The 12,984-nt window shown below is 40.7% G+C and overlaps 1 protein-coding gene across 1 annotated transcript in view; it reads left to right on the top strand.

Moving 5' to 3' along the window:
- LOC140946809 (structural maintenance of chromosomes flexible hinge domain-containing protein 1-like) overlaps positions 1 to 11,162 on the top strand; it is a 49,915-nt gene extending 38,753 nt beyond the window's left edge. Inside the window, exons 47-55 of the mRNA XM_073395919.1 lie at positions 95 to 217; positions 623 to 724; positions 1,629 to 1,717; positions 2,572 to 2,678; positions 4,084 to 4,154; positions 5,625 to 5,688; positions 8,935 to 9,042; positions 9,136 to 9,197; positions 9,755 to 11,162. Coding sequence (XP_073252020.1) covers positions 95 to 217; positions 623 to 724; positions 1,629 to 1,717; positions 2,572 to 2,678; positions 4,084 to 4,154; positions 5,625 to 5,688; positions 8,935 to 9,042; positions 9,136 to 9,197; positions 9,755 to 10,114 — 1,086 coding nt within the window. The 3' untranslated portion in view covers positions 10,115 to 11,162. The remainder of the gene's footprint in view (positions 1 to 94; positions 218 to 622; positions 725 to 1,628; positions 1,718 to 2,571; positions 2,679 to 4,083; positions 4,155 to 5,624; positions 5,689 to 8,934; positions 9,043 to 9,135; positions 9,198 to 9,754) is intronic.
- Positions 11,163 to 12,984: the final 1,822 nt, after the last annotated feature.

Consider the following 12,984-nt stretch of genomic DNA (forward strand, 5'->3'; position numbering starts at 1 on the left):
TCACTAGAGAGCTTTAGATTTGAGGACGAGTACGATCATGAGATTTAACGTTAAGTTTCAGAATCTAAGCTCTCTACTACTTGTTTGTCCCTAGCCATCAGCTGTTACGACATTGATAGATGAAATGTCAAAAAAGAGAGATCAGATCGCTATTACTCCTCGCAGACAGTGTCTACTTCACCCTGGACCCCGTGGAGACTCTGGTATTCTTGGAAAGGTTTGTTCAGTTTACTTTTCGATGAGTTCACACTATGCTTTAGTTTGACAATTTTTTGCCCTTTTTCTAAAGCCATAGATAAGAGTGATTTATAATAACCGTTATGCATGTTTACGTCAGACGAGTATATTTCACCACCCAGCCTCGCTTTGAAGTTGAAAAGTTGCCAAGTTGTGCGTAAATGAATTCCCAAGGCAGAACAGTTGAAAAGAATATTCACGCCCAAAAAGTGCAAATGCGAAGAGTTTTGGTTACAAACGAGGCTTGGTGAAATTTGCTCGACTGACGTAATAATGCAACTTCAAATCTCAGTGACAGCCTCGGTAATGAAGACACTTGGCTCTATCTCGTCGGGGTACTTTTGTTGCGTGTTAGCGCTAACGCTGTTCTCTGTTCCTCCTGCAGGTAGCTCATTTAGCTCAAGTGGTAGATGACGACGTTGCGCGAGTACTGTCGTGGCACATGGCATCCGATATGGACTGTGTCGTTACTCTCACGACAGAAAAGGTTCGTTCTTAGACTTTCAAAAAAGTCCTTTTTCCAATTTGATATGGTGCGGGACGAAGGTCGAACTCTCGCCACTTCGTCGTACGCTTGGTCGCTTGCTAAGAAACTCGTGCTGTCGACTTGTAGCAAGTCTAGTTCGTTCCCTAAACCTCGTGTTTTGCCTGCCGTGCTTTTCGCTCATTAAAAACTCTCTCTCTTTTTGGGTAGCCAGTATGTACGTAGGTTATGCTATTCGGGTTCTATCCTATTCTACTGGACCTGTCGTTTTGTGCTCTGTATGGAGTAGGGTGTATTTTTTATTGCTGACAAGCGTTTGCGAGGTAGCAATACTATTCTTTTTGTAGCGAAAATATTCAGTTTGTACTATTCTTTGTGTAGCGAAAAAATGCAATTTGTACTATTCTTTGTGTAGCGACAAATTCAATTTGTGTCGAATGTAAGATCACCCGCAAACACAGTTGGTTATGACTATCTTAGAGGTATTTTATGTGACGTACTATATCCGCACAAAGCTCGAGTGAATGTTCAAGTTCCTGACAAACGGACAATCTTGCCTGTTTAAACTGTCGATTTCTTTTCCTTTTCCTCCGGTATTAATAAAATCAATCGACTTAAAGGCTTCTGTGTTACCTCAGGAATGAACCGTAACTTAAGTATTTGCCTTACTGGTCGGAAGCACACTGATTTCATGAGCTAATGTTTTGTATCAACGGGCAAAGTCAGCTACTAATATTTTGGCACAAAAACTTCAACTTCCTTTGCTGCTTATTTCACAGAAGTAATTATCACCGTCTCACTTCCATGACCTTCACACAAGTCCTTTTGTAGCTCTCTAAAATAACTAGTAACATTTATCTAGTTTTATGTCACTTTTTGAATAACACGAGTGACTGTTTATTTTTAGGCAAAACAAGTGTATCGCGACTCTAATGGCCAGCAACAAGTGCTACCCTTGGATTCTATCTTCAGACGTAGTTTACCAGAATGGAATAGGTATAGACCAAATTACACCCAGTTCTCATACACGCTGTGTCTCTCAGATGTTTTCAAACCCAAACCTGCTTAACAATTCTATACCCCCCCCCTCCCCCCTCAAATAAGCCCCCTCTCACTAGTAAGCCCCTCCTTTTCAGGGAAAGAAAGTTAATAAACCCCCTTCTCTTTAAGCCTCCATCCCCTCCCCTCCGCTTATTATTCTTGACTATTTTAATGATAGACTGTATTAATCAGTCACGACAGTAAAACGTCGTGTGGACTGATCCGGGATGGTTTATTTACGAACTGGAAGTTCGATTTGTTATTGATCCTCGGCTACATGACCTCCAACGTCTTGTACTAGAGCTTTTCCGCTTTGTATTCTAGTTGTTTATGGAGAAACTGATACCATCGTTTCTTCTAAAGTAGATAAACCCCTCCCCCCCCCGGGGGTCTTAATAGAGGATTTACGGTAAGTCGATTTTTAACAAACAGAAAATTGAGGGAGTGCCCAGTTGTATGAGTTACTCTACTACATTAAAATGAACTATACTATTATCTGCAGGTTTAACCTGGCTTACACTCTCATTCATTCGCGTAGTCAGTTGTGACGTCATATAATCAAGATCTATCTTTTGAATATGTAGGCGAATTCATATAGAACTCTATATTTCGGTAGGACCCTATGCGTGATTTTTCTTTCTATTAACCCCCAGTGCATTATAAAAAGTTAGCAATGCTCGCAGACATATCAGCAGGGGCCTGTGAATATGCTAGTGAGCACGCTCAAGAATTTTCTAGTGGCTTCAGAGTTTTAAGCCTGTAGCGTAGCTTAGCGATGAGTAGCCATTAATACTGACTGTTAATTTTAGAGCTCTTCCACATATACGGGGTCAGGGCAGTTACAATCCGTCTGGTAACCCTGTGTACGCAAGAGATATGTTGATGTTTCCAACAGAGGCGGAAAATTGCAAGCTAGGTAATACGAGTACTTATTGTAGGGCCTGTGCGACAATAGACCATTAGATAATCATTAGTCTGCTCTATGGTCACTAGTTTAAAAACAACTGTTGGGCCAACGCTGGAGAGGCGCCGGCGACATCTCACGCGCGAGTGGCGAGCAGATTGGCTCACTTCGATAAGTTCTTGAATGAAGAACTTCTCTAAGGCCAAGGTAATTTGCAGGTAAACAGTCATGCTTGAAAGAAAGCAGTGCTGAGGGATGTTGAATAGAAATGAATTTTCTGTTTAGGAAGGTGACGTTTCGGTTACCCGTTGTCAAAGAGATACCCATTGGTGGAGCTCCGTGATTTGTTGCAACAAGCTAGCGTAAACGGCAAGAATCAGTAACATGCTTCCCTCCCCCCCTCTCCCATTTTAGTCGGACGACAGTTTCTACAAACACTCAGGCAGCTAAACATTGGCTAGTATAGGGTACAAATACGTTAATCCTAGGAAACATCACCCCTTAACGCACAACATCCACTTCCCCTTTGTTGACAGTTCCAGTGATTCCACGCTCAGAGGTAGAAATAACTTTGTCCAGATACACTGTTATGGGTTTCCACTACTATGTTCCGTGAACATCTACCAATGCTTGTTGGGTATCACTGGTTTTTTCTTTCCCTCGCGTGCTGCGGGGTGCTTCGATGTCGGTAACAGACCTAAGCCACGAATCACTATCACCAGAAATTGTGCAAGAAACGTCTCTGCTGTCCGGGATATACAAAGTTCTTCGTGACTTTCAAGAATTTCCCTCAAAGTCAATAATAAATATGTATCGGAGAAAACAAACAAATTCGCTACCATGAATTGCAAAACCTAAATCAAACACTCGAAAGAGTTTTTCATCTGGAATCCAAATAACCTTTGAAGTCTTTATGCCTCATATTTTTCAACTCATTTCTCGTTTTCTGCCCCCGGGGGGGGGGGGGGGGCGATACTCCCTATAATGGCCTATAGGGGGAGACTCCGCCCGAAAGGGGTACCATTTTAGGCTTTTGGGTTGTATGTGAAAGGGTAGGGATTTTACTTGTTGAAGTATATAAAAGGGAAGGGAAGTCTGTAATTTGGGTCTGTGAAAGGGCCCAGAGAGCCGAACAGATGAATTTTATGGCTTTATCAAGTCGGGGAAACGTCCTATTTTCGTGATTGATTCCTATTTAAAGGACAATGCATTTACGGCAAGTTTTAGGCAAGGTATGTGAAAGGGGTACCATTTGTCAATAGAAGGTATACGAAAGGGGTGAAAAATGGTATATAAAATGGAAAGGGGTTGGACCTCGGGCGGAGCCTCCCCTTATAAAAGTTTGTTGAGTATCCCTGTCTTCTGCATGTTTTTTGAAACTTTCCTCGAGTTTGATTCATTGCTTGTCTCATTGTAGTGTTCGGTATGTTACTGGGTGATACACTGATCCTAGATGACCTGGACTGTGCAAATAAATACAGACAACAGGTGGGTACACTTGTTGTTGATGCATTTAAAGGTGATGTTAAACGGGGCGATTCGCAGCAACGATTGTCCGCGCAACACAGTGTTGTAACATTGTTGCCACATTAATTCAAATGGTTGCAACATTGTTCCAACATTGCCGGCAATGCTGTGCCACGGCTGGCTATTTCATGTTGTTAATACTGCTAATTACGCTTCCTTGTAAACGTAAGGGGAAAATTTTTCTTGTAAACGACAAAATCACAGCTTCTCGTCAAATAAATGTCTCTCAAGCATTATATGAAACGTTAAACACAAGCAAAGTGAACTTTGGAAACTGCTAGGCTAACAAGTTTTCAAAAATCGGCAATTTCAATCCGTTTTAGTCTTCCTCAACTGTTTCTGTCCGCCCCTGACTCGTTTTATTTTTATGTTTCACTCAGTTTGGTGGCTGTTTATACTGTTAGAGTTTTGATACAGAACTCATGACACAGCTCCTTTAACATGAATGTACTAGTGGAGACATGACTTTTTTACATTTAGCCTGTGTTGCTGGCGGGATTGTTATGCCCTATTCAAAACGGGACCGTCATTTCTACGTACTTATCCTAGCCACAGAGCGTATAGCCTTAAGCTGGACAATGGCAGTAAGTTCTCCCACGGTCATTTTAAGGCCCTGATGTCCAATTCCCCTCAACTAGATTCCAGTGGACAAAACCTGGAGTCCAATGGGTTCTAGCAAGAGCCATTATGGCTCTTGGCTCTTGTCGAAAAATGAAACCGGAAGTACAGTCGAGTCCACTTCAGTTACCGGAAGTCTAATTATAAGATGAAACCGGAAGTGTAAACAATAATTTGAGGAGGGTTGGAAAGTCGTGCGATGGAGCCCATCGCATCCATTGGAAACTCATCGATTCCGGTGGAATCTCCATTACAACGACTTTCTACCCTCTTCTGCAACATGAGTGGAATATTCTAAGTCTGTAACGACTGGAAAATGTGCTTTTCTATTGGAATCTATTTGTTTCCAATGGACTCCGTTGAAACGGCTTTCTACCCCCTCATACAACATGAGTGGAATTTTTCTCAGTATCACACGAATAAAAAATGTACTTTTCCATTGGAATCTGTTCGTGTCCAATGGATCACCTACACTTGGTAGGACTTTTCACCACTAGACTTCCGGTTTTCCGACAGAAAGCAAGAGGATACTACTGGAGTCTAGTTCTGTGGCTTTGACACAAATCAACTAACGGACGACTGCAATGCAATAAAGAAACTACTGATTTACGAGCGGAAGTGGCTATTTTGCATCTCTGGGCAGCAATTTTTCCCAAATTTTCTGGCAATTCGTCTCAGTAAAAGTAAAGATACTTAGTAAGACACATTATCAGCGTCAAGGTATATTAAAAGGAAAAAAGCCTTACTCCCGGTTGATGTGCGTCGTCCAGAAATGTCTTAGCTTAAGCTCCTTTGTGTATTGTTATAATGTAGGTTGTAAAGCACACTCATTGTCCTACGATTCTTACAAGAGGAGGAGATCGCATCAGAAGTAACGGTAAGTTATTTAGCCCATTAACCTTTAAGTGACTAGTGTTTAAGATTTCTCCTTATTCTTACACTGTTCAGTCAAACATGAATATCGATAACAAGCTGAGCTGGCAGGTCGCGCAATCTCACGTGATCTTGGAATGACGCAATGGTGAGGTAGAATTTCTCCTCATTCTCTGTTTTCACTCACGTGAGAAAGCCGAAATTAAAATGGAATCCTTTTAATACAGAAAGTCTAGAATCTGGGAAATGAAAGAAGTTAAGGACGGTGCCCACTATTGTTACTGCGCACATTTTTTGCGCATGCCAAGGTAGTCGCGCGCGACGCGACAGAAATGGGAAACACGCAGGACACGAGGACTGATTTTGTCTCCTGTAAGTCTGGGAGGTTCGGGTTATTTCTTGTGGAAAAGATACGTCGTTTTCAACCGATGAAAAATAATTTCTATCTACCTTGTCAGTTCTTTGGAAACCGAAGAATTATGTGCATGTTGCTATTTCTACGTATGATCGATCTGACCGAACATTTTTATAGTCAAACAAAAGTCAATTCTAAAACATCAAAAGTTATTGCTTCGAGATGTTACGCTTAGGGTTTGGGTATTAACAAATCCCTTAATAGGCAAGGATCAGTAAATCAGAAGGAAAATAGCTCTAAGTCCTCCGCTTAATCGAGAAACTGCAAGCTTACCTTTAACTCGCGTCCTTCGCGTTTTATCGAGTAATCGGCTATAAACACTTTCCCGAATATTTCTTTAATTTTGTAAGATTTTATGTAATTATTCACCAGAAGATAGACTTACAGTGTTCGAGTACATACAGATGTCCCTTTTATTGAGAGTCCGAGGCTTTTATTTGTTGAACAAACAAGAAAAAAACTATCACAAGATTGTTTGAATTCATGAGATCACAGCTTCACAAACAGTTGCGGACCGCAAAGGAAACGCTTTCATCGTGGAAAAAATGATAAAAAGTTTTTATGCTTTTTACTATTATCATTGTTATTTAAGCGTTTTGGCATTACTAAGCCTTGAAATTATTGACACATTGACAGCTTGTCGTGTAGATAGTATTTCTTAAGGTTTAATTTCACGCCACACGTAATCTGGACATTTAGACATAGCTGCCATTTCGCTGTTTACAAACTAAAGATGGAAGGTAAAATAAACTTAAGTATTTCCATTCTAAGACTTTCTTAGGTTTAACAGACACTGTTAAGTCTAAAATTAACATTTATAAACGAAAAATTGTGAATGATCATAACACAGAATGCTAGAGTAAAAAAAAATCAAAACGAAATATATAAAATGATCATTATAGCCCAGTGCATATATGATCAGGGTACATAATCGCATTCGGCACAACTACTTTCACACTATTCAGCTTTTTTAAAAGAGAGCACATGTATGGAACTTTAGTCTATGCAAATCATTTATGTCATATGACATTTGTCGCAAAGCCCGAAAGAGGTAGCGCAAAGCACAGATATAAGCTCATTGAATGTGTGCAAGTTTAATAACATATTCGATCGAGGTACCCGGTAAATGATAAAAAAACGATAGAAGGTTTACAATCCATATTGCATCTACAGTCAAAAAATCTTGAGGAGATGTACAGGTAAGCAAACGATTGAAGGAGTACCTGTCTTAGAGTCCCTGTCGACTATTTTCCACTACAGTATAGGAGTTTGTTTACAGCACCAGCCGTGGATCTTGAGCTCGCCATACTACTCTATGTGTGCGCTGCAAGTAATCTCTAATACCTTGGAGACTGCTCTTCTCCAAACATTTTTGTTAAATGTTTGAGACGGAGAAGCTCCAGTTGAATGAAATAATATAATTTGTTTTCCTTAGAGTCCATGAAATGTCCTGCTTCACTTTCTGTTTTTGCTCTCCTCCGTGCGTTGTTGTTTTCTCTGACTGTTAGCCATTGTGGATATCCCAGAGTACTTCGCGTTGAGTGAAGCAATAGTGAAACTGACCGGGGAGGGGATGGGGAAAATTGTAAATAACCCCCAAAGCGATTAAGTTAAGGTCGAAACCAACCAATTTAACTTCTAAAAACGCGTGGTAACCCCTATTTTTTATCTTACCAAATGAAAGTAATAAGCCTACTCAGCAAACGATCAATTTTTGGTTCGGGGAAAATATCGTTTACACTATTTTTGAGGCAAACGCGTGGAGAGGGGTAGCTGCTGATAAGTTCCCAGTTGTGCTGATATTTCAAAAAAAGACGTATAAAGAGCAGTTGTTATGTTATCATTTGTTGCCTATTTTGAAACCTTGTTACAATTATCGTTGCATTTGTGCCAGTTCACGTGTACACTCTGAAATTTTGGGAAAAAATAACTTTTTACCATTTTTTTAAAAAACGCCTATTCAGCATCTTTCTCCATATTGAGGCGCAGTTATCTCTGAAAAATGTGTGGTTACCCCCAGTTTTCTTTTTGGATTTCAATAGCCCCTGATATGATCTACTTGTCTCACATAGTCATTATCTGGGAAAAAATACTTCCCATTAGTGGGCACCGTCCTTAAATATACAAAAAGCCTCGCCAAGAATCAGGTCTATGCAATAGTTCATATGCGAGATATTCGGAAAAACGTTTTACCCAAATTTATAAAGCTTTGCATGGAGACGTTATGTTTGTGTCCCTTTCAGGGGTACAAATATGGCCGCCGGAAACCAAAAGAAACATCTGTTTTTGAGTTTTCCTACTTATGCGTGAATTCGTCGCTTGAGGAACTCATAAAGATTACAGTAATATTTATTCTAAGACAAGGAATGTTTAGATAGCAAAATCCCCCAAAATCCGTAATGTTTTTAACCCACTTAAGAGCTTTACGGGCGCCAACTAAATGCCGCGTCGCGCAAAAGCCTGGAAATTCAAGCGTCCTGTATCGCAAAACAAAGAACCCTTTTGAACCGAAAATTTGTTTGTATAAAGGTTTTAAGGTACGTGTTCCAGTATCACATGATAGTAGAAACTCAGAAGAAGCGATAGTTTCTTAGTTTGGATTTTGGTGACGTCATGTGAAAACCAAGAATTATTACACTGTTCAGTCAAACATAAATACCGTGAGAAAAAGCACATGATCAGCAAGTGAAAAAGGTCTTGTAGGTAGGATATGCGTGAAGAACGTTGGGAAGAATGTTTGTATTAATTTTAGGGTTCAAAGGGTGACACCAATCCCCGTGATACTGTTTCTTCTAGTGAGAATTTTAATCTCCATAGTTTTGCTCTCTTGCAAAGGTAAATTCGGCGGACTGCAGAACAAAGCTCCTCCTCTTGAGAGAATGCGCGGCGCAGTGTTCGCTGCGCCTCTTCCGCTGACATTCCATTCACTGACAACGCAGATTGGTGAGTGACAACTAAAGCTCTTCTCATTTTTCACCGCCAATGTATAACTCCAACATTGTTGCTAATATTTTTCTTTATTCACTATGTTGTCAGAACAACTACAAGCTTTTAAACAGGCCGTTATTAAGCACACACAAGCCAAGGAAGAACTTTCGGTAAGCTTAAAGAAGCGCATCGCATTGGTGCCTTTACTTATTTATTTTTTTCCTTTCGTACACAAATCCACCCTGTTCTCTGTCTTCTTTTCTTGAGTGCGGATGGGAAGAGGAAGCTCTGTCTGAATCGTGTCGAGTCTTGTTTTAACCCTTTTAAGTCCCAATAGTGATCAACATCAATTTTCTCCTAACCATATCCGCATATCGTCAAGAGATAAGGTTATGAGAATTAATAAAATGATCGCCAAAGAAAAATGCCTTGATCATTTATTAAATTCTCTCAAGTAATTCTTAAAGGAAATGTATGTAGATCACTGTGGAGAATTTGTACGTGTATATTAATTGGGGCTTAGAGGGTTAAGGCCGCTTTCCTTCTTATCGTATAGGCCTGCGCGACCCCCATAACTTGAAGATTTGAATCCGCTTTCACTACTTTTCTGTTCAGCTCGCGAGTTTATTTTCAAAACAGATCGTTGGCAATGGCCGGTTAGCTGATTTACAAATTTGTTCTTTGAGCGTTTGAAACGAACTCTTTCTCTATCTCCTTTCTCTAACAGCTACAGCTACAGCACGGACAAACGGAGGAGATGAAAATTAAACACCGGGAATGTAGGGAGGCTGAAACCCAGTTACGCATGATTGAGGAGCGTTTGGGCATGACTCCGACCCAGTACAATATGCCTCCCAGTCCCGCCACTATGCTGCTGACAGAAATTAACACTCCACCTACCAGAACAGCTACCTCGCGTCGCTCCAGCGCACGAGCTGCGGCTGCGGCTACCGCTTCTCCGACCTTATCGACTCCGGTCGTAAATGGTACGAGTAACGTATCGGGAAACACAACTTCTCCGCGAACCAGGCGAGGTGCTGCGATCTCCCCTGAAGATGTAAGAACCAGTAAACGAACGCGCCGATGAACAGAATGCAACTTAAAATAGTTATGCTGGAGGTTGACACTACTTTAAACGTACCGCAGTGGATTTACAGTCGAAACCTTAAAGAACTTGCAAACATGATTTTGTGGTACCGATCATTTCTTAAACGAGGAAAGCCCGCCATGGAAGATGCTTCGCTATATTGTGCCATGCTTTAAAACCTGGTCTTCGTGCTCATTTAAGTTTACGGCTTTCCTTGTAAAAGATCTACTGACTGAAAAACTGTACCTCTGAAGACTGAGGAGATTCCATTTCTTTACAGATTGTAACAATTTTTTACTTTGCTACTGTATCTATTTTTTCACACCCTCCTTCTAGAAGTTTATCATTATACGTGCTTTTGAAATTTACTTGAGAACTTAGCGTAAAATTGATATTGTGCTCTGATTCTCTTTCATGCCGGATTATCTCCCGAAACTAAACCAAAAGTGGAGCCGACGTTTTCCAAGTTTACTCCATCTTCTTCAGTCTTGACTGTACACGTCCTATCTGAGGTTGAAGAGGATACGTGATGTTTTTTTTTTATCTCTTGGTTTTAGCTAAAAATTGCATGAAATTGCGCTTTTATATAAGAGACCTTAAGATCGGAGTGTTTTGGCATTTCCGGCTATCCGCGAACGTCAAGAAGTCACGTGACCAGTGCCCTGCCGTCAGAATTTGGGGTTTGAGGTTCACATTTGTACAGCATGAGCACGCTCTAGGGTTAAGTGATTTACTGCAAGGATTTTTGCACCCCAAAACATTCCAATCCCGCGTTTGAGAGGAAATACTACTTTTTGGAACTCTTTCGCTTATTAATCATCCAATTCGTTTTCATAGGAACGTATTTTTGAAGACAATTTCTGAGCTAAAATAGTTTGCCGTTTGCATTAAGATGGCCAAACCTCGATCTTAAGGTCTCTATTCTTAATTTCAATTTGACTGAAATTCAGTTCAGTAGTCTTACTTAACCTTACTACATCCTACACGCCACTAATTTATCTTCGTGTTAAAAGGAATTACGGTATTAAAAGGTACTTTTTACCTCAAAGTACAGTATGAGATTAGTGGCAAATGAATGTTGAGAAATTGTCCGTTTTGTGTTAACGCGTAGAACTAGTTCGGTGTTGCGTTGATTGACAATTGCCGTTTTCATACTGGAGACGGATTATCCGTCTAGATGTGAAAACGAGACGATAAACGTATTCACACTAGAGACGGATTATCCCGTCTGAGACGAATTATCCGTGGGATAATTCGCGTCAGATAGATAATACGTCGTAATTTGAAAATGGAACGGTCTTAATTTTGCATGGACAATCCGCCTGACTCTATCCATCTGTTTTTCCGTCAATTTTGACGGATTTTGAAGATGGATTATCCGTCTCAGACGAATAATCCATCTCAAGTGTAAAAACGGCCGTTGTTCAATTTGGACGGATAATTCGTCTGACTTTATCCGTCTTTTTAGACGGATTTTGAAGACGAATAATCTGTCAAAGACGGATTATTCGTCTCGAATTCACACTAGACACATAAACTCATCCCATTTTTTCTACCCACCCTCGTCCCCAGTGTCTTCTCGCTTTCCAAAAGACACTGGGTCGAGGTTGTTGTTTTTTTCCTGAAAAGCCTGGCACTAGACACTAGAAAGGGTGCGTTGCAACGAAGGATTCGTAGAACAAAAAGTTTAAAGCACTGATCCCCCAGAAGGTACTCCTGGGAATTCTTGGTGGGGGTGTGTCGCCCCGTTCTCCAAATCCTAATCCTATATCAGACCTAAAATTGTCATTTTTCACACCCGTTTTCAGATCTCACCTCTAAAAAAAACCATTTCTTAAAATCCATTTCGAATTCGTTCTTACTCATTTGGAATTAAAACCATAAATACGTTCATCCACTCCCGTAGTTCCCTCGAAAATCATACCCGACTCCAGACCAAAATGGGCACACAAGGAAAAGAAAAGCGTTAAAAAAGAACACGTGGAGTGAAAGCGTCTTTAATAGTACCGAGAAGCGCACCCCCGCAAGGCGCCTTTGTATCATTAATAATACTTGTTTGTCCCCGCCATTCTCCTACCCCAAACAAAATTGTGTAAGCGTAAGCAATGTCTTCAATTTTTCTTGCGACGACTGTAATACGCACGAAAATTTAGGAAAAAAGGGTTGCGCAAAATTTGGGCGAGGGTGTTTGTTTGTTTGTTTGTTTTCTCACGGACTGAGTCTCGAGGTCAATAAATACGTTGCCCGGCTGCGGGACCACTGCGGCAAAATTCCCAACGGGAAAGATAGGTAGTCAATCAGAAAACAGTATTTACTTCAGCTCACCCACTCGCGAAAGCTGCATATGATAATGTGATCAGATTTACAGGTTTCTTTTGTGAGATACCGTAAAATTCCGAAAATAAGCACGTCCATATACAAGCCCCCCAAACTCGTAACGCAAAAAACCCTCCGTTAAGTCGCCTCTCCAAGTATAAGCCCCCGTGGGCTTGTACTTGGAAAATTGCCCTCAAATACAAAGTAAAACACAGCAAAAAAAGGTAAATTTACTTCCAACTATAAGGCTAACCCAATCGATTTCGAAACGCAAATTTCCCTTCGTAGATAAGCCCCTCCAAAAATAAGCCCCTCAAAAACGGTCTTTGTAAAATATAAGCCTCGGGGCTTATTTTCGGAATTTTACCGTATGATTACGCGTATATGTGACCTTAGGATTGTGCCCTGTTCACGTTGTGACCTTCGACCGTGCTCGTGATATTATAGTGCGCGCCTCTCACTCGACTGTTTATGAACCAAACACGAACGCTTCAGCAAGTAACAACAGGATACTGTGTTCCCTTCAATTTTTTCTGACGTGGAATTTAAAAAGG

Source organism: Porites lutea, chromosome 8, assembly GCF_958299795.1.
Source record: "Porites lutea chromosome 8, jaPorLute2.1, whole genome shotgun sequence".
NCBI classification, from domain to species: domain Eukaryota; kingdom Metazoa; phylum Cnidaria; class Anthozoa; order Scleractinia; family Poritidae; genus Porites; species Porites lutea.